General features: G+C 50.1%; 1 protein-coding gene across 2 annotated transcripts in view; it reads right to left on the bottom strand.

The window, feature by feature from the left end:
* Positions 1 to 23820, bottom strand: part of LOC132473652 (phosphofurin acidic cluster sorting protein 2-like) — a 47529-nt gene that overhangs the window by 1281 nt on the left and 22428 nt on the right. Inside the window, exons 5-24 of one of the 2 annotated variants that reach the window (XM_060073861.1) lie at positions 22398 to 22560; positions 21170 to 21261; positions 20589 to 20669; positions 20141 to 20200; positions 17941 to 18092; positions 17347 to 17440; positions 15219 to 15305; positions 13766 to 13908; positions 12935 to 13067; positions 10571 to 10675; positions 10133 to 10239; positions 7722 to 7876; positions 7298 to 7408; positions 5462 to 5564; positions 4868 to 4900; positions 3490 to 3532; positions 2699 to 2741; positions 1891 to 2029; positions 794 to 1017; positions 3 to 116 (exon numbers count right to left, since the gene is read on the bottom strand). In XM_060073861.1, the coding sequence (XP_059929844.1) occupies positions 3 to 116; positions 794 to 1017; positions 1891 to 2029; positions 2699 to 2741; positions 3490 to 3532; positions 4868 to 4900; positions 5462 to 5564; positions 7298 to 7408; positions 7722 to 7876; positions 10133 to 10239; positions 10571 to 10675; positions 12935 to 13067; positions 13766 to 13908; positions 15219 to 15305; positions 17347 to 17440; positions 17941 to 18092; positions 20141 to 20200; positions 20589 to 20669; positions 21170 to 21261; positions 22398 to 22560 (2182 nt within the window). The remainder of the gene's footprint in view (positions 1 to 2; positions 117 to 793; positions 1018 to 1890; positions 2030 to 2698; positions 2742 to 3489; positions 3533 to 4867; positions 4901 to 5461; positions 5565 to 7297; positions 7409 to 7721; positions 7877 to 10132; positions 10240 to 10570; positions 10676 to 12934; positions 13068 to 13765; positions 13909 to 15218; positions 15306 to 17346; positions 17441 to 17940; positions 18093 to 20140; positions 20201 to 20588; positions 20670 to 21169; positions 21262 to 22397; positions 22561 to 23820) is intronic. The other variant, XM_060073862.1, reaches the window with a different exon arrangement.

Below are 23820 nucleotides of genomic sequence, written 5' to 3'. Positions count from 1 at the left end.
ACCTCTCAGCATGGTGTGCTGGTGCTTGGCAGTGCAGATCAGCCTGCTGATGCCATCGATCACTTGGCTCTTAGAGTCCAGCTCTTTCTCCTTGGGCTTCTTGCTGAGGAAAATCACTGTGGAGGAAGAAAGGTCATCATGAGGTACAGGCTGACCGAGCAACAACAAACAAGCCTGACCCAGGTCTCTCTGTTGCCAGCAATATGGCCGCTTATATGCACTGGCAACACACTTTATGGAGATTATGGTCAGGAACAAAACCTCAAACAAACTCCAGAAAATCTCTTAAATTACACACACACACACACACACACACACACACACACACACACACACACACTTTTCGGGTTTGCTAATTGCTCTTCTTTGTAAAGCTAGAGTTATGAGACACAAATCCAGTAAACGAAATAACGTTATAATAACCGTTTTTTCTCCCATTTAACACAATTCCCATTTCCTGATCCTACTAATCGTTGCTTTGGGTTTGCAATTACATCTGCTCTTACAGACACACACACACTGGATTATGTGTTTTTATCAGTTTTACACACAGACACACACACACACACACACACACACACACACACACACACAACCTATTAATAACTACCAACCTATTTCTAGCTTGCTGAATGCTCTTCTTTTCAATAGCTGTACTATCCAGAGTTACGAGACTTGAATCCAGTAGAGGAAGTAGTCTTTTAATAACATGTTTTTTTCCCCAAGTTACACAAACACACATTGGATTATCCGTTTTCATCTCTCGCACAGCCACAGACAGACAAACACCCACCTTTCTTGTTCTTCTCCTTGGTGACCACGGTCATGGCCATGCTGGGCGGGGGGGTGAGCTCGCCCCCGCAGGGCAGACGGCTGACCTGCAGCGAGCGGAAGTTGCTCTTCAGCGTGTTCTTCAGGCCCACGTCCCTCTTCTCGCCCTCCTTCTTCTTCTCCGGGCCCTGCCACGTCCAGTAGTCCACCTGCAGCCCCATCACCTCGCCGCCCGAGCACGGAGAACTGGAGCGCACACGCACACACACACACACACACACACACTAATGAATACTTGAAAATCAAGCAAACATGCAACCATCCTCTACGACCATGTGATCAAGGGCAAAATTATTCTTATTAAACACATTTAATATAAATAGCCTATCGAGATATATATAACAGATCCTATTCCAATCAAAAGGTGCCATGCTGACTGGCATTTAGGGGAGGGATCACGCCTACAGACAGGCACACGAACGAGCCAACTCCACGCAAATGTGAGGAATGCTGTTGAATTTGATTTAAATGTCAAGCGGGTTACGAGCAGTTCAGTCAGGCTGGCGGCGGTCTACGGCCGTCATCCTGGAGCAACACACCCAGAACCCACACCCTGCTCCTCAACGACGAGTCGGGGCCCGTCGCGTCGGACCGAGGCGTCTGCTGAAGAGCGTTACCAAACGGCTACAGTAACTCGCTGGGGCCTCGTCTCCTGAGGGTTTGGTCGTAGGGCTGTGCGATTAGTAGAAATTCGATCGCCATTTCGAAAGTAGTGTCAATCGAGTGTCAAACGATCTCCAAACTAATACAATTTAGTTTAAATGTATTATTTTATTATTATTTATTTATTTATTATTAATTAATTAAATGTTTTATAGAAATGGCGGAACAGCTGGATACATATTTGTACAATATTTTCTAAGTGAACGAAATTTCAATGTTCTCAGACAGTTACAAAGTGCTTTTTTGGAGAGAAATGCAGCATAAATTCATCACTTTTTCATTCTAAAAAAACAATGATATGAATAATCTTGTTTTGACCAAAATAATCGTGATCATAGTTTTTCTATAATGGAGCAGCCCCTCGTTTGTCGTCACGGCGACCGAGGCGGTACCCACCCAGCTCCGGAGAGGGCGGTGGACACGGAGGGGGACTGCGGCGGCGTGTTGCCGATCTCCTTGCCGTACGAGCCGGGCGCGGGCGGCGTGGGCGACGATAGGATGCCCGGGTTCACCACCATGGCGTCGTCAGAGTCCACTGCGGAGCGGGGAGCACGTTATTCATGAAGGGAACCCCATCGCCTTTAGATAAACAACACTTCCTGGGCGCCTACCATAAATGCTCGCTGTTCTTACGGCAGCGACCCGGGTTCGATGTCCTCCCCTCTCTCTCTCCCATACCTTCCTGTCTAACGTAATGCGTCTTCATGAATAAAAATGCTAAAATAAATCACTTCCCAGACCTCTGCGTTTCCTCCCCTAAGACCCACTTTAATGACCACTTTGTATGAACTATTGTCGCCATTTGATTGGTTCAGTGCAGCTGCTTAACCGAACAGTTAACTTTGTCACTAGTTTGTTTTCAAAGTTAATACATATGCAAATACCGCTACCCTGTAGCCTTGTGATACATCCCTGTCTCTAGAGGCAATTAAATGTAATGTCATAATAATAAACATAATTTATGATCCCAACCCCACCCAAGGCTATGGATTGATTTAACGACGTAAGGATTCCCACGAGTGTGGAAACTGTGATCCACACATACGTGCGTCTCATCTTAATCTGCCTGTGTCTAAACACGTGGCGGTCACATGACGTTCTGTACAGTCACTGGCGTCGGAGAGCGAGACAGAGAACAATGGTGACACCTGCACCCCCAGCGGTGAGTAACCTCATCCGACCGCCTCCTCCGTGACCGGCTCACCTGAGGTGGAGAGACTGTGCTCCACGATCCCGACCTTCACCACCTGAGGGGCGACATAATCAAGGCCAGCGTGTTACCAGGACGAACATTCATGTCACGAATACCAGCCCCTTTTTTTAGAACTCCCACCTAAACGACATGCATCCACTTAGAACTCCTTTTGATGACCACATTCATGACAGCGGTATCGTTGGGGATGCTGCACCTGGTTGTTTGCGTGGACATTGCACATTTTAACCTTTCAACGATAAAGGTAGACACTAATTATAATTACTGTGCCCACGCCCCACCAGTTAAAGCCAGGGTTGGCAATTTATTTTTTTCTTGTATTTATTGAAATTCTCTTGACATCCCGACAGCAATCATTAAATCAAATGCTCTGACAAAAAAAGGAAACAATCCTGGTGTCGCAGGCCTGTAATGAGCCCGTCTAATCATTTCTTTCGGCCTGAATGAAATGATTGGATGGCCTCCCTGTCCGTCAAACCTACCAACCTGTGCGCACTCTGCCCGTGCCCTCACTGCACTTGAATTGAGTCTTCCATGAGGCTAGGCTGACCTAGTGCTTAAGCTAGCGAGCTAGGCAGACCTAATGCTAAAGCTAGCGAGTCAGGCAGACCTAGTGCGAAAGCCAGTGAGCCTATCACGTGTGTTGTGGGAGTGGCTTTGGAGGGAGTCCCGAAGGGAGGGGTTGGGATGTTTTAAGCAGGATACTTTCAAAATCTAGCTTACTCAGGCTTGCTCTAAATTGCCTACCCTCGCTTTAAGAAATAAAAGAAAACATATCATACCCCGATAAATGGCACGAATTTCTGGCAGGAGTCCTCATCGGGGCTGTGGACAAATAGAGCGAGAGAGAGAGAGAGAGAGAGAGAGAGAGAACAGCATGGGTGTGAGTACAGCAGTTCCACCACGAGTGTGCTACAATGACAACTCCCGAAAACCCAGGGACACGCACAAGAACACTCAATGGTCCCGGGGGAGGGGGGGGCAGACCCAGGTGGGAGCCAAGACCCCATGTCCCATCGCAGCGGGGATGGAACATGGCTGGCTGAGTGGAATGGCTGTGCTGACGTTCCTGGGGGGGGGGGGGGGGGGGGGGGCTGGGGTTAGAGGAAGGGGGCGGGTTGGGGGGGTCACGCTATGATGAGATGAATGGAAGGGGGGGGGGGGGTATTGCTCCTTACAACCACAATAAATTGAAAAGTGTAGAAATAGATGATAGAGGGGCCAGCTTTATAGGGAGGGGGCGGAACAGATCAGCGTGGTTTCGGAATGTTCGGGAATTCCGTCGTGGGTGAATCGGGTCGTGCCGTTGGTGGAGACTGGGAACGTTAAACAGCTCTCGGCCTCTTGGATTTGATTTGGTTTAAAGGATGAGGGGGAAGACAACTCGGGTTGTCCTGGCCTCTCTGAGGGTTCCTGTATTTCTGTAGCAATCATATCGTCGTCTTCTCAGACGACGCAGAGCCTAGATCCAATAGCCATCGGATTCATGTGCTGCTTAAAATCAAGTTACGCACGATTTCTGCTTCTGCGTTGGAAAAAATTATTAGATAGAATTACGCTGGAAGATTATCAGAAGGGTTCATTAGAGGGTATATTATTGTACATATTGCATCAAATTTAGAACGAGAAAGTGTTGTGTTGTTATGGTTACATCTAAGTCAATGTAAGCTACGGAAATATTAAGCTTAATTAATTCTGAATGATGCTGGAAGGGAAATCAACACTCATGTTGCAGATTATTTAAATCTAAATAGCCAGCAAAACACATCTATTAGAGTAACATTTGGATCATTCTGTGAAATTGCAATTGGCTTAAAAAAGGTAGACAGGGTTTATCATTTATAACCACTCAAAAGGCAAACCGACATAATGTTTCAGTTAGGTTGTTAGGCATCATATCGTCACGGCAACACCACCACACAGGACTGGACACACGGTTAGACTCTGAGGACACAGCAGGCCAAGGGACGGAGTGCATGGGGGCGTCGAGTGGTTAGAGACACGTGAGTAGTGGACGTGACAGAGAGGTGGACATGTGGCAGACACACAGCAAGGGGGGGGGGGGCGGAGGCATCACGCCATGGACCACCAGAGAAAAATCAGGAGGGTGGAGAAGAAAAAGAAAACTCAAAAGTGAAAAACAAGAGCCGGTTCAGATACCTGATGTAAAAATCAAAATACAAACTTCTCTTCCTTGAGTGCAAACCAAAGGGGGTGGGACAAGGAGGGGGGGGGGAGAAGGAATGCAACAGCGTTAAAATAAGTAATTGCTCTCGTTGTATTGAGTCAGTAGCCTCAGGCTGGAAAGTTGTAAATCCAAAAACTATTGTTTTCTTACTTTCCTGCCTAGTATAAAATGAATCCATGTGTGTGCGTGTGTCTGTGTGTCAGTGTGAGGGTGTGTCTGAGTGTGTGGGTGTGTCTGAGCGTGTGGTTGTGCGTTTGCTGGGACACACTTTGCATGCAACTGTGCCCATAGCTGCTTGGCCCACATGCACTCCCTAAGCATGCGTTGCAGCCGTTAATCAGGTCATTTACGCGCCGGGTCTGGCCCTCATCTGCCATTTGCTTTAATCTCACAAAAAAAATAAGAAAACGCAACCGGACAAAGTCCCGAGACGACACAGCATTCACAAAGACCGTGCTCACAGAGCGACCAGCACACACCTCACACTGAACAGGAGCAAGAGACATAGCAAGACATCAAATGCTGCTCAGTCTGGTTGTGATAAACGTGGCATTTTAAACATTTACCTCTTCTGTTTGTAGGTGAGCATGGCTTCTGAGATGGGGAACTGGTGGGAGACGTTGGCGCCGGCCAGGTACTGGCCCACGCGCCCCGCCACGTCAAGGTTATCTGCACAGACGGACAAAGGAACCCAGGACGTGAGGATACAACGTGTACCAAAGCCTTTAGCCGAGTGGTCTCCGGGAGGAGAGAGGGACACAGAGCAGGAGAGAGAGACATAGAGCAGAGGAGAGAGAGACAGAGATACATACAGACAGAGCAGAAGAAAGAGAGAAACAGAGCAGGATGGAGAGAGACACATAGCAGGTCAGAGAGAGAGAGACAGAGAGAGAGACACACAGCAGAAGATAGAGAGACAGAGACATACAGACAGAGCAGCAGAAAGAAACACACAGAGCAGAAGAGACACATAGCAGGAGAGAGAGAGAGAGACAGCAGGAGAGAGACCCACAGCAGAAGAGAGACAGACACAGAGCAGAAGAGAGCGTGTGCCTGCCAGAGGCTGCCCAACTAGAGCGAAACAAGATGCAAATGAATACTTTTTAAAGGCCATACTTGCATATAGGTCGCTGGAGGATTGTGTGCACATAAATAATTCCCGTTTTGCAGAATGGGGGGCCTTGGTGGAGCAGGGGCGTGTGTGATGCGTGTAGAATGTCATGAAAATGGGAAGAATTGGGTCCAGCATGCGGAGCCGATGAATGTTTGTCAGTTTGGGGAAATATCACACTGAGTGGAAACAGACCAATTGTTTGTGTGTGCGTGTGTGTGTGGATGTGGATGTGTATGTGTCTTTGTGTATATGTGTTTGTGGTGGTGTGTATGCGTGTCTGTGCATACGTGTGTCTGTGTGCGCGTGTCTGCGTCTTTGTCTGTGTCTGCGTGCATGTGATTGTGTGTGTATGTGTGCATGTGCGCGTGCGTACGTGTATATGTGTTTGTGTATACGTGTGTGTGCGTCTGTCTGTGTGTGCTTGTGTTTGCCGCTTGCGTTTGCATGTGTACGTCGTGGTCCAACTTGGCCGGGCTCTGTTCGACTGGCAGGGCGGCAGGGTTTTGAGGATGGCTCCCTGGGCCAACAGCCCCCCCCACCCCCACCCCCACCCCCCGGAGCGTTCCCACCGCTCGCCCTGTCTGGAGAACAGCTAAAGGCCGGGCGCGAGTGAAGACCCAGCGAGCACTCAGAACCCTTCTCATGTTGCCACAGCTCCCCTCCTCGCCTGGCAGCCCCCCGCTGGGAGAATGCGAGCGAGACAGAGAGACGTTACTCGCGAACCATCTCCTCACTCCGTGGTAAGTTATCGAGCAAATTAAGAAGGAGTAAAACCACGGAGGAGGAGGAGGGCGGCCGGGCAAGTGGGAGGGGGGGGGGGGGCCTAGTGGGGCTGGCTGTAGGGATGGGAACCGACACGAACCGAGAGGAGCCAGCTTGGATCAAAGTCTCGCCTGTGCCCGTGAGTGGGTGTGTGTGAGTGTGAGTGTGTGTGTGTGTGTGTGTGTGAGAGTGTGAGTGTGTAAGTGTTTTTTTGTTTGTTTGTTTGTGAGACAAGAAGGGGGAGAGGAATCGAGGAGAGCTGTGAACCGCCAGTGCAGCCAATTTGGAATTAGGTCAATTAAAATGATTTGCTCCAGCGACGATGTGGTCCAACAGGTCTAACCCAAGGCAGCTCCTCTGGCTATGTGTCCCGTAGCACGCACGCACGCCCGCCAACGGGCTAACAGCATCGCTCTCCAACTTCAAACGAGAAGCGATCAATGATCATTTTCACAGGAATAAAGTCCAGTACCCGCCTGCTGCCCTTAAGACCTGGACACAAGACACACACGGTGTGACTCCTGACCTAAAGTGGGCCGCTCTGTCCTGCAGAACAGGTCCCTCCAGGCCGTGTCCATGAAGATGGTGTTGAAGCGGCTGTCGAACGACGCCATGTACTTAGCCAGGGGATGGGAACCTGTTGGGGAACACAGGGGGGGCAATAAGTATGGAGCACCACTGCCTACCACACCCACAAGAGATGAGTACAATGTGGACATTGGCCTGAATGCTTGTAATATAAAAATATATTTAATTTTTTATTATCAAATTTATATTGTTTTTTTCTTTATATTGTTTACGATTTATTTCATTTATAAAAATAATAAATAAATGTTTTCATTTTATATTATTCGTTATATTGTTTTATATATATTTTTTTTTTATTATTATTATCTTTTTATATTTATTTTACGTTTGTCACGTCATCTCCGTCACCATGGTAACCTCACCGATGGGGATGACCAGGAAGCGAATGTAGCTGAGCCAGTCGGGGGTCTTGTTGGCCAGCTGCTCCACAAAGAAGCGCAGGATGGTGCTCAGGTAGCACTGGTCCCCCGCCACCGCCACCTTGATGGTGGGAGGCATCTGGGCGTTGCAGTTACAGCTGCACAGGGTGGAAAAAAGAAAAAGAGAGAGAGAGAGAGAGAGAGAGAGAGAGAGAGAGAGAGAGAGAGAGAGAGAGAGAGAGAGAGAGAGAGAGAGAGAGAGAGAGAGAGAGAGAGAGAGAGAGAGAGAGAGAGAGAGAGAGAGAGAGAGAGAGAGAGAGACAAAAAGAAAGGGAGATTAAGCCAGGGTAGGTGTTCGAGTTGCAACTTGCCAGAATGACAACCGAGCGCGAGAGCAGAGAATGTGTGAGAAGGAAATGACGAGCGACAGACAGTGTGAAAGCTGCAGTCTTAAAGCGGAGGCAGGCTTATAGCTCCAACCATTGACTGCCAGTGGGCGGGCACACACACACACACACACACACACACACACACACACACACACACACACACACACACACACACACACACACACACAGTCTAGTTCTGGAGAACGTGTTCAGATCAGTTACAAAGGAGAATCATCAAGAGGAAGGTTTAATCCTCATCATGGCTTTATGTAACCAACATGCCAAAACATCTCGTTACACAACAACAATATGATGCGTTAAAACTGTATCGCTTTGAGGGGGGCGTGGCTTTATACTGGAGAGCGGCCATGTGATTGGAGAAAAGCCACTAGGCTTCGATTGACAGGAGACGGGAAAGAGGAAGGGGGTGACACTGGGTTTGACAGAGGAAGAGGAGGCGACACTGGGTTTGACAGAGGAAGGAGGTGACACTGAGTTTGACAGAGGAAGAGGAGGTGACACTGGGTTTGACAGAGGAAGAGGAGGTGACACTGGGTTGGACAGAGGAAGAGGAGGTGACACTGGGTTTGACAGAGGAAGAGGAGGTGACACTGGGTTGGACAGAGGAAGGGGGGTGACATTGGCTGAGACGGGGACTTCCAGTCTGAGCTGCGGCCTCCTCTGCCAATCTCAGCAGATGGTCGCAGCTGGGACAGACAACAATCAGAAAGCAATCAATCCAGGAAAAGCGGAGGTCCGGAACTCAATGCTTTTTAAATGACAATGAAATAAGAAGTGGTGCAGTCCAGAGACACAGACCTACAGCCTCAGGACAACGCTCCGGTCTGGAGCGAATGTCTTTATTGTAGGATCTGATTGAGCAACGGATCCCATACTGGGTCTAGGTAACAGGTCACAACACGACTACTATTACTAGGTGATAGTAGTACGGCACTGCTGGCTAGGAGCCAGGATGTTGCTGAATGTTGGAAAGTTCTGTAGCACCCACACAGACCATCACACACACACAAACCAGCACGCACGCGCACACACACACACACACACAGGCACACCTCCATCCACACATGAACGTACACGTGCGTGCGTGCGTGCGTGCGTGCGTGCGCTAGGGATGGGCAAAATGATTCTTTTCCGGGAACTAGTTCTTTCAGTTCAGTTCACTATAACAATTCGTTTATTTGATTCGTTCGTTTTGATTCGTTCGGTACGTCAGATTACGTCATTTGGTGTCTGCCGCCCCCCCCCCCCCCCCCGCGAGACGGCCGTGAGCATAATTTAAACCACTTCTAGGCTCTAAACCCCGTGGAAATCGAGAAGATACACTATATAGTATAACCAAACGTCCCACCAATATTTATACCACTTGCTTACTCTCTATATTTCATTCATGGTTTTACATTTATAATTTTATTTTACTTTACATTTAATTCTTCATTGTTCAGGCATTACAGAACTTTCATGGTCATAAATAAAAAATACGAACTGCAGTTTAATTTCTTTGTTTGTTCTTAAATTGACGTAGAATGGAGCAAAGACTCCTGGGATTGGGAAATGCGTTTATCCAATAAACAGATGGAGGTCAAGTCTATTTTCGAAAAAATGTAGTGGGATATATGAGTGGCCCCACGTCGAATGGTATGACCCAAGATACGTCAGACAGAAAGCGCGCATATTCGACGGTACCGCCTTGTCATTGGTTTACCCAGGTGCCATTGCAACACCATTGCTACCTCTCATTGGCTGAATCTTTGAGAACGTTGTAGACTCAATCAATATAAGTCGCGGGGAGACGAAGCTCTGTTCGTTTGTATATTTTATTTACGTGACCATATTTTTGGTTTATGTTTAAAAAAAAGAATCAAAGAACCAGTTCTTCTTGTTTTGGGGAACCAGTTCTTGTCGTTCACGTTCGGGATTCGTTCGTTGTAACGAATCGGTCGCGACCGACACATCCCTAGTGTGCGCGTGTGCGTGCCTGCGTGCGTGTGCGTGTGTGGGCCTCACAATCTCTGTATGCGTGTGACGATGGTGTTGAAGGCAGCCTGGACGTCTGCAGCAGAGCAGGTGGACACGATTGGCTGGCCGTGCCCATGCAGCACCTCCGCTACATACTGGGACACACAGAGAGGAACACACAGAGAGGAACACGTCAGACACGTACACACACACACACACATACACACACACACAAACGGTGGTGGGCGTGGAGCCACCTTGATTCATACTGTAATGATGAATCACACGCATATCAAATCACCAAAGCATTCCTGTCTTTAGGCTACAGTGCCTAAACCCATCGTATAGCAGTAAAAGCTGATATTTCTGTCAGGTAGGAAGAGGAATTGACATCCTAGTCCCTACAAATTAAAAAAGTACCCGTTCCCACACACAAGCCCACACCAATGCCGACTCACACAGACTGACACACGCATGACTACACACCTGGCCTTGCCACTCCATGGTGTTGATGAGGATGATGCTCTCGGGTAAGCGCTCGTCAGAGATGAGGATCTGGTTCAGCTGGTCGTACACAGACTTCCTGGGGACCTGCGGGCGCGATTACCACATTACAGCAGGAATGAGAACATGCAGAGGCCTGCACATGGGCTCCGCGTCGCCCCTGACGACAGGCAAGCTCGCGCACACACACGCAACCGCACATGAACTCACGCAAACACACTGAGGACACACACAAACACACACTCCCTGACAACTCACAAACACACACACGCACTCACATTCAAAATGCATGATATTTTCCAATCATTACCCTCCCGTAAGGTTCTTATGCAACGGAAACAATGTTCACTCCTCCAGTAAAGGAGGAGGGAACAAAAAGACGGACCTTAGCTACGACTTTGTAACAGGAGGTATAGTCCACTCAGCTATGAGCTAACGTTATGCATTGTACATATTTATAATTCGAAATTCGTCCCAGCCTTTATATCACAGATACTCTAGGGTCTATAGCATATAACCACGTTGTCTGATTACAGTTTGCATTTTTCACAATTTACCAGCTCTCATTTTGCAGACGAATCATCATCATCGTTTCAATGGGAATCGCGACGGTCTATACTTTCAAGTCAACAAAAGGTGTACTTTGAAACTCGTCCCAGACTTTATACCAGAGATACTATAGGGTCTATAGCATATAACTGCTTTTTCTGATTACTGTTTGCATTCCCAATTTACCAGCTCTCGTTTTGAAGGCTGAACAGACAATTGAGTACTAAAGTGTGACGTCCCGTTTCTACACAAACCAAATGAATAAGGGGAAATCCTATTTCACACTAACCTTTTATAGAAAAAAAACGATTTTTTTTGCGATTTGATTTGCGAGTTTGCTTTACCAATAATGTAAGTAATATTAAGAATAGATTGTCTTCATAGAAAAAATAAATAAAAAATAAAACGTACAAACTTTTCCTTTTAATACCCCAGGGGAATACATGAACGGCTCGACATGTTTAGATTGGTAGTGATTTTCACCTCTTGAAATTGATTGATTTTCATTTTCAAAGAAACAACACATGGAAGCAATGGAAAACGCCATCTCTCGTTCGGTTGTTTAGAACTGAAAATCCGGTTGCCAGGACTATGTGACATTTTCACATTAGTACTCTATTTGACTGGAACTACTTAGCAGGTGTCCATATTAGGGCCCGACCGATTTATCGGCCTGCCGATTTAATCGGCCGATTATAGCCTTTTTGAAAATAATCGGCATCGGCCAAAAAGACGCCGATTACAACCGATTTTTTATTTTTTTTTATAAATGTTATTGCGATTAGTATCCTGCAGATTGCGCTCCTACTCGCCTTGCTAACTAACAACTTTAGCTGGAGTAAAAAAGAGGAGATTGAATTTTACCGTACAACATGAAAGCACGCTCGCTCAGGCAGCTGCACGCTCACCTCACCAATGTACACAAGACGCGTTGTTTGAGCATGTTGTGTCTGTTTTTCTTTAGGTCCCAGGCCATGTTAATTTGTTATACTGTAGACTCTAACGGTGAGACCATACTGCTCAGCACGCACGTGTTAGTCACTGCTCACGAGCGCAGCACATTGGGAGTTAGTTATTTATTTTACATTTTACATTACACTCATTTTTGACTGTAAATGTATTCTAAAACACTCAAAGGTTCTGCATTCAATTCACATATTCGTCAAAAGTGTTTAAAGTATATTTAAGGTATCAAAAACTATGTTTTATATGTTGTTGTTTTTTTTTTTTTTTTAATCGGCCGATTAAATCGTAATCGTAATTTTTCTCTGAAAATAATTGGCATCGGCATCGGCACTCAAAAATCAATATCGGTCGGGCCCTAGTCCATATATCAGGGGTTAGCCTAATTGAATTAGTTTAAAAGAGAAAACATTTTGACTAAAAGTAATGCCTAAAAGTTGACTAAATTGTAAGGACTTTTGGTCGACAAAAACTAAACTACGAAGGAAAACAATGACTAAAATGTGACTAAAACGAATAAGCATTTTCGTCTAAAGATGACTAAGACTAATTCTAAAATAGCTGACAAAATTAACACTGCTGACAACAACACACATACACGCACACACAACCCCTTAACGCCACACACAGACAAAACCCTGTAATGACACAAACACAGAAACACACACACAGACGCACACACACACACACACACACACACACACACAGACACAACCCCGTAACGCCACACACACACAGACACACACCTGTGTATGTGTGTGTGTGTGTGTGTGCGCTACTCCGAACAGTGGAGTAGCATTGGCCAAGAGCCTGTTCCGGGGCTCAGCGTGGTACCTGCGCTCCGAGCCGGGAGTCCGGGGAGCACTCGCTCTCCATGCTGCTGGTGCGGTCGCTCTGGGCCTTGGAGTTCTGCCGGTCCTTCATGGAGGTGCTGCGCGGACGCCGCTGCAGCTTGTTCTCCGCCTTGCTGAGCGGCAGCACCAGCGACCGGGAGGACAGATACAGGACAGACAGACGGGAGAGGACAGCAGAGTCAGGATAGAGACAGGACAGACAGACAGGACAGCAGAGTCGGATCCGAGCGGGACGACAGAGACAGGACAGACGGACAGGAGAGCAGAGTCAGGACCGACGGACAGGACAGCAGAGCCAGGACAGACGGACAGGACAGACGGACAGGACAGCAGAGCCAGGAGACAGGACGCAGGAACCAGACTCACACAGGGAGGGGGGGGGGGGGGGGTTCAGTAGAAGCCATTGCCTACCGCGGCCGTTTGCTTACTCTGTGCAAGATGCATAATGGAAGCAGAGTTCTACGACACAGAACTACCGCAAATACAAGTTATTCTGCTCCATCTTGACAAGCTGTCCGAACAAACAAATAAAAAAACAGCCACAGTAAGCAACCCTGGAACGAACAACGTCAGGCGAACGTACAAAAGCAGAATCTGCCAACAAACAATACATAGACGACTATCCTCTTCTGTAAAGTTTGTTAAGCTCATGCGTAATACAATAACGATATTAAATCAACATCCATCTGCCAGCTCGGCTCTGGATTAAAAACCAAACAGGACTCCGCAGCCATCACTCTTCGTCTCTATATAACTGAACCTCCACGTGGAGCGGCCAGCGGGGCCAGAGGGGAGGGCGTCATGGCGCTACCTGGGAGACATGTGGTTCTGGGACTCCGTCTTGCAGAGCTTCCCCACGGTGCTGGCCAGCCGCTCGGTGCTGACGTCCCAGCTGCCGCTCACCTCCCCCTGGGTCGGGCCCTGGCCCAGCCCGCTGTCGTCAGCCTCCATCTCCTGCGCCAACACACACACACACACACACACACACACACACACACACACACACACACACACACACACACACACACACACACACACACACACACACACACACACACACACACACACACACACACACACACACACACACCAGAGAGAGTGAGGACGACACAGCTAATACAGTACAACACAATGTGGTGCTCTATGTTGTTGTTGAGTTGGCATGCGACAGCAGCAGCGCCAAGGCCATTCGGGGTGGGGGAGGGCAGTGTTGGGCTGGAGCATGTGCGTTTTAGTGTGTGTGTGCGCATTTTAGTGTGTGTGTACGTATGTATGTGTGTGTACGTGTGTGTGTGTGTTTGAACGTGCGTGTGTGTGTGTGTGTGTGTGTGTGTGTGTGAGCGTGTGGTTAAACTCTGTGTGTGCGTGTGTGTAGGGAGGGGTCCGCACAGCTGTTGTGGCTGGGGATAATGATGCACAAGGAACGTGGGGGGGCAAGGGTGGGGGAAGGTCACGGCCGCGCAGCGGGCTGCAGGACGAGTGGAAAAAGAGATCCATCACAGAGCCACTCCGAACTGGGTTAGCGGGCCAAGGCAGCGCCCGCCATACTGCAGGCAGGTCAGGGCATGTTTGGGGGGGGATCACACTGCGTATTCTGAGACACAAACAAACAGCAGCAGTGTGCTCACTCCTTCCCCTCTCTCTCTCTCTCAACTCGTTCTTTCCTCTCTGTACTCTGTCCCTCCCTGCTCTTTCTCAGTTTACTTTTTATCTGCTCTCTCTATCCATCCTTCCACCCTCTCTCTCTTTCCCTCCCCTCTCTACTCTTACCCTCGCCTCTGTCTCTCTCTTTCTTTCCATACCCTCTTTATCCTCTCTTTCTTACCCTTGCCTCTGTCTCTCTCTTTCTTTCCATACCCTCTTTATCCTCTCTTTCTTTCCCTACCCTCTCTCCCTCTCTCTCTCTCCCCCCTCTCCTGGGTCCTTTAGGGACCTGGCTCTGTGGATCCATAATGGATGACGGTGCTCTTTGATTGTGCCTGCCTCTGCGAATTCCGACTGATCCTTCTCTTCTGGTTGTGTTTCCACCGCTGGGAGCCGTAAAGTGCTGAGACACAGCGAGGTGAGGCAGGACACCAGCAGCAGGCTGGGGGTCTGGGGGGCAGGGGGGGGGGAACTGGAAGTAGTGAGGCCAGCGAAAATCAAACAAAAATACAGCAAACACAGACGGCAGGAGTGGACAGAGATGCCCAGCCGCTGGAAATACACACAGAAAGACACACACAAAGACACACCCACACAGACACACAGACACACACACGTACCCCGATGACGGGGTCAGGGATGACGTCGTCCTGGTAGCGGGTGCCCGGTGTGACTTTACATCTGTCCACGGTCAGGAACTCTCCGCTCTGTCACCCAAACACAAACAAACCCAACACATGAGACTCACAGAGAGCACATGAGACTCTCTGCTGTAAGGCCAGCCTGGGGGGGGGGGGGGGGGGGTGAGGGGGGCCAAGAACGCTACGTTAAATTAAAATGAAATAAACAAAACGCCACGTTTGGCCACTCCGGAGGGGACAGGCCGTCTGGCTCCATCTGCTCCGAGAGCTCGGAAGGGACCAATCGGGTGGCGGCACGTCGGACCTCATCTTGCCGGAGAGGCTGCGTGTGGCCGCGGCGCGCTGACACAAGTGGAGCTGGCAGGTATAAATATCTCCCTGCAGGGTGCCTGATAAGCCTGCTGTCCTGCTCTGACAGCACCATTTCACACCGCTTCCAAACAAGACAGGTGGCCATGCTAGAGAGCGCCGCTAGAACGGCATTCGTTTCGTTTTACTACAGCCGGTGGATGGCAGTCGACCCTGTCCCGTCGTTGCTGTGGTGTAGGTTTGCAGGCCGGGACAATAATAAGGGGAGGTGAATATAAATAAGGGCCTTGATGGTACGAACAGGGTATTTTAGAGTTCTCACAGTGTTTGCTCTGACCAATGAGGTGCATGTGTGTGTATGTGTGTGTGACTCATTGGATAGAAAGTGCAACCCATCGGCCCAAGGTTTTGTGCGGTCGGCATGTTTGCCTGAGAAGCACAATTCTCAGCAAAACTGACCCTGTTGTCTACCGTATAATGGATCACTGCATGTCTTCTTCAGATGGAACGAGACAAGCAGGAGCCGAAGAAGAGGAGGGAGTAGGAGAAAGAGAAAGAAGTGGAATGAAGAAAGAGAAAGAAGAAGTGGAATGAAGAAAAAGAAAGAGAAATAGAAAGAGGAGAAAGAAAGGGAAGGAGAAAGATGAGAAGGGGAAGGAGAAGAAAGAGAAAGAAAGAAAGAATAGAAAGAGAAGGAGAAGGGGAGGAGAAGAAGATAACTAAGAGGTAGTGCAAGGAGAAGGAAGAGAAGCAGAAGATCGCCATGTTGTTGTGATACACTGCCTAACCTTGTGGCTGTGGAAATTAAACGTTTTAGGGCTGCTTGTATCGGTCCTGTTTTGCGGGGTGAATTTATTGAAATGCAGAGTGCAGCGTCGTTCTTCATCTGCTCTTAAGTGCACATAAAGAATCAAATTGCCTGACGTTTATGGCCCGACGACGGAGGGCCGTCGCAACGGCCTGTGATGCACCGGGCTGCCGCGCTACAGGCTCCATCGGATTCCTAGATATTTATAAACAGCTCTCCGTGTTTGGCCTTCAGACTCTGCGACGTCTTCTCCTCCCCCACACACTCTTAACCCCCCCCCCCCCCCCAACCCCCCATTTCCCCCTGTGCTCTTCCCTTCCAATACGACGTAAATCAGCAGGAGAATTTCAGAGATCACTCCATCCCCTCTTCCTGGCAAGCCTTGGAATGTGTGTGTGTGTGTCGTGTGTCGTGTGTCTGTGTCTGTGTCTGTGTCGTGTGTGTGTGTGTGTGTGTGTGTGTGTGTGTGTGTGTGTGTGTGTGTGTGTGTGTGTGTGTGCGCGCGCGCGCGAGTTGGGGGTCATCTGGTGTCAAGCCCTATAAATACACGAGGTGGGGGCGGGGGTCATACAGCACGTCCTTCCTTCCCCCCCCGTCCAGAGCTGCCTAGTGGGAGGAGGATGGGGAGATGTTTGTTGTCTGGGGACACCATTGCTCTAGTGCTGACGTTGCCTGGCCCAGGGGCGTGGCTGCCCCTAGGGGAATCCCTGAGCCTCTATTTACACACGGGTGGAGGGTCGACGGCGGGCACCTCGACCAGTGGGTGCTCTTGGATGATTGAACGCCGAGAAACACACAAGTGGCAAGAAAAAGAAAAGGGAAAACTGTACCAAAAAAAAAAGCAAAGACGTGACAGATATAACCACAGCGGCCCGGGGAGATGACAGCGCCGGCGCTTTGCGCTGGAGCGGCTGTGATGTAGCACCAGCCCGGGGGACGGGGAGGTGGTGGGTGTGTCGTGTGTGACGCAGGGGGGGCTCATCGACTTACGGGAAAGGACAGCTCCCTGTGTTGGCTCTTCTGACTGTGCAGGCTCCCGATCTCCGTCTGGGAGCTGGAGTGGGACATGCCCTCGAAGAACGGCCTGTAAGCACAAAGGGGAAGGGTTTAGCGGCAGGCTGGACGCATCCACGTCGATGCGTGATCGCAGTACGCAAACGTGTGCGTCCATCTGCAGGACGCAGAGCCGCGGTTTCCATGGCGATGTCGGCATGCGAGGGGGAGCCTCGGGGAAGATTGTGATGAGTGTTGCCATGCATGGACTCAACGTCCTCACACCTGTATTCTGGGCTGGCGCCTTGTGAAGTTCGAAAAAGGCATTTTTATGGATGGATGGTTTCTCCAACGCAACAGAGGAAACGTATCACAAATGTAACCCTGACATTTCTAATTAAAAGAAAACGATAATATAATGAATATTTCATGGATGATAAACAACATTATTGATACATCGCTCCTCCAAGACACACTAGCCCGCTTCTATTTATCATATTATTTATCAATGCCTGACAGTCAATTGATTGAACTGAAAACCCATTTTGCCAGGCACTACCAGCTCTGATGCAGAGCGCCATGCACACGTACTTAAGCTTGGGCTTGGGGGTGCTGAGCACACTCTCGTTGTCCTCCATCTCTGGCCCGCTGTCGCTCTGGTTGTACACCTCCAGGCTGTCGTAGAGCAGGTCCAGGTCCTCCTCCACCTCCTGGGTCTGGTCCACCGGGTCCGAGTCCAGGACCTGCAGCGCAACGCACGCACACACAGGCGTGTCGGGTTAGCACAAGAGGCAGAGCGGGGTTGACTCGTAACTGGAAGGTCGCTAGTTCGACCCCGGCTCCTCCTTAAGAGTGTCGAGGTGTCCCTGAGCAAGACACCTCACCCCGACTGCTCCCGACGAGCTGGCTGTCGCCTTGCATGGTTGACTCCGCCGCCGGTGTGTGAACGTGTGAATGAAGCATTGCTAGCCGCTTTAGATAAAACCGCTAAATGTCTAAACGATAAAGAGTGAGAGGCTATCGTCGATGCCTCACCACGGCAACAGTGGTGCCGTCGATAAAGAGGGACGCGGGCTCGATTCCGCGGACGATGGATTGACCGGACCATCGACTGACGCCGTGATCCAGAGGCTTGATTACAGAGCGGCCAAAGAAAGGCTGCAAGGAAATTAAAAAACAACCGGAGCGGGGCTGTTGCTGTAAATACATCCCTGTTTTGTTTTGGCCCTTGGCGAGCTAATTAACGCCAGCCCATTAAAGGGCGACGGGGGGAGGGGTACAGGCCATAGTGGAGGCGGGTGGGGCGGGGGGGAGGTGGGCGGTACATCGTAGAGGGATGACACGCAGGGGAGGCTAGAGTGTCCTAATCAGGTGATTAATGCTACACCAGGGGCAAGGGAGCACGGGATCAGATAGACACACACTTCCCCCCCCCCCCCCCCTGTGTCGCCCCGCCCCCTCCCTCCCTCCCTCTTGATGACCATGTTGTGAGGACATGTTAGACCCGCACACCACCACCACCACACTGCAGAGAAGGGATTAGGCCACCTGGACGTTTACACAAGCCTCAGCCCGCAAGCTGTGGCTCTGGCGTTGCTGAGTGCTGGTGGAGCCAACAGGAGGTTAAACCTCTCACCCCTAATGCCGTTCCCAACTGTCCGTTTCAGTAATCTCCTCATCTATATGTAATTCAGACTTCTGGACTACGGGACCGCTTCCAAACTAGGCCGCTAGGACAGCTTCAAAAAAACCTTGTACCGTTGCACGAGAAATCTCAACGAATGCTATCATTTATTCAATATTATGGTAATGACTGACATTTTCTCCTGCACAGACAATCACACCACTGACCTACATCTTTCCATTACGTGATATGCGTGTCCTTCTATTATCTTACATTATATTGCACTTACATTATACTACTTCCTATAGGAGCCCTCATCTTTATAAAACCAGGCCGTAAACAGTCTCTCGTTATACACCGTCCAGTAGGAGCCTTTGTCTCAACAGAACCAGGCCTTAAACACTAGCGGGGGGGGCACTGCGGCAGGAACAATCCGAACACTTTCCGGTCATCCCGCGGACTGAGTGGTCTGGAACTGGAAGCCCCACGCCGCTAATGTACTCTGCACGCAAATCACCGCCAGCGGCGAGGCGTGCTTCACACACCTTCAGATTGGAGCAGGGCCATAAGAGCAGAGCTCCTACAGTCAGAGCAACAGTCAGGGCAGCAGTCAGGGCAGCAGTCAGAGTGACAGTGAGGGGCAGCAGTGAGGGGCAGCAGTCAGAGTGACAGTGAGGGGCAGCAGTGAGGGGCAGCAGTGAGGGGCAGCAGTCAGAGCAACAGTCAGAGCAACAGTCAGAGCAACAGTCTGGGGCAGCAGTCAGGGGCAGCAGTCAGGGGCAGCAGTCAGGGGCAGCAGTCAGGGGCAGCAGTCAGGGGCAACAGTCAGGGGCAACAGTCAGGGGCAACAGTCAGGGCAACAGTCAGGGCAACAGTCAGGGCAACAGTCAGGGCAACAGTCAGGGCAACAGTCAGGGCAGAACATCTACAGTCAGGGTTCGCTGCTAGAAGCAGTGTGGCGACGCGCTGTTTAGAGAGTCAATAAAGGGATGCGTTCCACCAGCCTGCCCCAGTTTAATAACTGATATGCTCCGCTGCTGACAGACGGACGGACGGCCCCGGAAGACGAGCCAATTACGGGGACCACTCAGCACAGCGGCCACGCCACCCTGTCGTGAGACCCTCGATGCGAGTCGGATTCCCCTTTTGTTTTGTTTGTTTCCTTACCTCGTCGGTCACCTTGAACCTCTTCAGTAGGGCCACAAACTTCTGCTTGAAGTTGGGTTGCTGTAGAAAAAAAATAAAAAGAAAGATACACGGACACACAGTAGCAGAATAAGAACACTGTTTTATAGCCTCGCTCCATCAACGGGCACTTTAAACTTATATAATCCCCATTGTGGGTGACTCATTCCCGAGTAAGGACACATTATTATAATCGCTCGGGTGAACACGAGTGCGGTCTTACATGGGCGGCCGCCACATGCCCTAATGGCTCAAACTAATGGAACGCATAAACACGCCCGCTGTCCCTTAAAAGCATGTGCAGCGCAAAACAATTCCCCGGGGGGCTTTCCTGGTCAATGATTGACAGTCGGCTGAGAGCAGGAGGACGGTGGGGGTGGGGGATGGGGGGGAGGGGAGGGGAGGGGAGGGGGGGAGGGGAGGGGCCTACCCGCGTCATGGAGGTGGTCCGGATCATCTTCCTCCTCGCCTTCTTGGGCTTCCTGACCTCGTCGTCCTCATCGTAGAGATCCTGATAACAGGGACATAGTTATAGCTCACGTCCGCGTTTCCACAGAAACCAGCCGCCTGCCGACGGCTAGTGTACCGGCAAACACCGCTTCACACCTTTACTTTGAAAACAGGGGGGGGGGGGGGAAGTCTCTTCAACGGGCCTTGAACACAGCTGCAAGAATTTTGGAATTTGGAGACGGTTCTGTGTTGGGTGGAGTGTACCAAAAATGTCCTCTCTGCTCCACACACAAAAGCGCCTCTCAATGATGCTTGACATTATTTGTCTGCCTGAGCCAGTCGGCACGTTTCGTTCTCTTTCTAAACTCAGGAAAAAAAAAAAAGTGTGTTGATATAAATTTGAGCCATTAACCGATAAGATTCTCAGCAGCCATATCAGCGGGACGGGGAAGGTATCAGGCCCTCTGCTGTCTTGCACTCCCTTGTCTGCAGGTCTATTTGTATGATTCAGTGGGTGGGGGGGGGGGTTAATCCTGTTAGGATGTGCTGTACGAGACTGACCTGGCCATGAGCGGCATCGTCGCTGGCTTCCTGCCCTGAGGAGTAGCTGTCATCGTCCTCCTCCGAGTAGTTATCCATGTCTGGGGAGCGGTCTGAGAGAGGCCGTCCCAGAAACCACACACACACACACACACACACACACACACACGCACCAGAACACAGTTTTAGAACACACATCAGAGCACGTCTGAGTTGGTTCTGAAAGATGGCCCTCATATTGATGATGAGGTTATCAATTTTTATAACCGTTAACCAAGAATCCAGGAGCAGGTTAAACTGTTGACCGTGAACAGAGAAAGGGAAATAAATTCAGCTCTGAATGGCCTTTCAGACATTTGTACAGGTACGGCAAATAAATGTGCTATTCGTAAATATATTTCATGCCGAAGGAGCACATTTGTCCGTATATTTGTCAAAATGTGATATTTGGCTTCTCTGACAAGAAGCCCTTTCAAAAGGTTATAAAGCTTGAGGGATTTCAGGTCGACGCGCGTGTCAAACTTGGTGCACGGTGAACCCTGAAACACAAACCAGGACCCACTGAGAAACTGCTTCGCAACGGGCGTCCTCTTAAACAGTGGGAACATCTCACCACAGATCGCCGCTCCCAAGTTGTGTGGGATTCACCTCTTTGTTCCAGCTCTGATCTGGCCATTATGAGGGATCAGAGTCGAGGGCAGGAGGGGGAACCTTCCCCCTTCTCCTCTCAGAGTTCCCCTCCTTGTAATACTTGCTGCATGAGCTCATCCGCTGTGTTTGGGCTGCCCCCCTTAATAACAACCAGAACAGGCCAGGACAACGTGACGGTACGGGGCCCTGCGTGGGGGAGGGACAGGGGGCGTGAAGTGGGGAGCCCCAGGCTCTGCCGGATGTGGAGGCCTAGCAGCCCGGCCCCCGCCCACCCCCGCCCTCACTCAAAGCCCCACTTCAGAGAATTCCAGAACGATAGCACATGAAAGCCAATAGCCTGGCGCATCTGTTGGGCTCTCAAAACAACATTACAGCCGTGGCTGCAGAGAGCATAACATCTCCCTGGCTGTCACATGGGCCCTGAATTAGATGAGCATATCATGTACAAGGGAGGAGATGGGGGGGGGGGGGGGGGGCGTACGGGGGAGGGCTGCCTCCTGAGATTTCAGTCTGTGGTGGGGTGTCATGCCAGGGTCAAAGTAGGTATCGGGCGATCGATGGGCTCCAGAAATCGGGGTGGACGGGGGGGGGGACCCACCTGAGGCCTTGGTCTTGCGTCCGGCCTGGCCGCTGCCGTCCTCGTGGTCGATGGGCTGGCTAGACAGAGAGTACACGCTGATCTCCGCCACGCGCAGCGGCGCCTCCTTCACGTTGCTATGGAGACCCAGGATCTGTCCCCCGTCGGTGGGATGTTGCATCACCTGCGAGGAGAAAACGCAGTGTGTGAGTGTGAGCCGCAGGGGGGAGGGCTGGCTTCTCTGCATCGGAATCGAGCCGATTTAAGTTCCACACGCGAATCAGACGCTGGCCATGAAATCGTCGTCTTTTCGGTGTAATCACCGTCGTTTGTGTTCATTAGTCTGGTATTAGGTAGGATGTTCTGTTCTAGTGTTGTTGGCGTTGCCTCAATCAGGGCTGCATGAACAGCCGTATTATAACCGCCATGTAGAGAAATCACGACCATTACCGTCATAACTGCCCATTTTTCTCAAATTATCTCGGTAAACGCCTAATTCATGCAGCTCCTAATTATACTGTTATGGACATTTTCCACGCCGTTGAACCCCGGAGCGAATGAGAGGGCAGATAATTCCATGCTTTACAAAAGGCTACCACCTATATGGCGCCGTTTTCAGAGGATCTCACTCCTACTCGCATTGACAGAACGACCCCCTCATCTCTCATGTCGGTTCCCATCCAATAATACCACAAAACGCAATTGTACGTTCGCAGGGCACCATGGGAAAAGGAAATTGCCATAGAGGCGTCGCCTGCGGCATCGATATAAACAAATTACCTCTCTGCAGGGGAAGGTGTTCCCGTGTCACTTGCAGAATCAGAATTCGATATATTCTGCTGAGCGAGGCAGAGCTGCACGTAAATGAGCTCCCATAACCGTCGGGCCGACGTAGAGGGAGCGGGAGGGGGGACGGGGAGCAGACAGAGAGACCGGGCTGACCTTTATCCCAGCACCCTGACGTTCTCAACACGCATGCGTGTTTATAATCGCACGTCCTTTTCAAACGCCTTCGCCATCGTTTAGAGCTAATTGGCTATTGAAACACAAACCGAGTCCAAACAAGAGTAATGCAGCTTGTATAAATACTTGAGTTGGGATGGGGAGAAATGCTTTGGGTTTTTAGCTCTCTCCAGAGGGGGGCTGTTTTAATAGGTTATTTCATTAGCTGCTCTCAGCATAGCAGGAGCAATTTTTGCTGAAGCACTGGGTAGAGTGTGGGGGGGGTGGGGGACTTCTTCACCACATAATGCTCTGAAAGGCTCAGAATGAGAATGTACAACCCAGAGCCAATGACAGCATAATAACCCTCACTGGATGCATTGAAAGGCATCCAGTGTGTGTGTGTGTGTGTGCATGAGGCTAGCTCCCCTCTATAGGGAAGAAGTCAAACTTATAGCCGGTGAGGACTAAGACAACACATGATGTTTGCGGTGGGTTACAT

Source organism: Gadus macrocephalus, chromosome 15 (genome assembly GCF_031168955.1).
Source record: "Gadus macrocephalus chromosome 15, ASM3116895v1".
NCBI classification, from domain to species: domain Eukaryota; kingdom Metazoa; phylum Chordata; class Actinopteri; order Gadiformes; family Gadidae; genus Gadus; species Gadus macrocephalus.
This window is presented reverse-complemented; position numbering and strand designations above follow the sequence as displayed.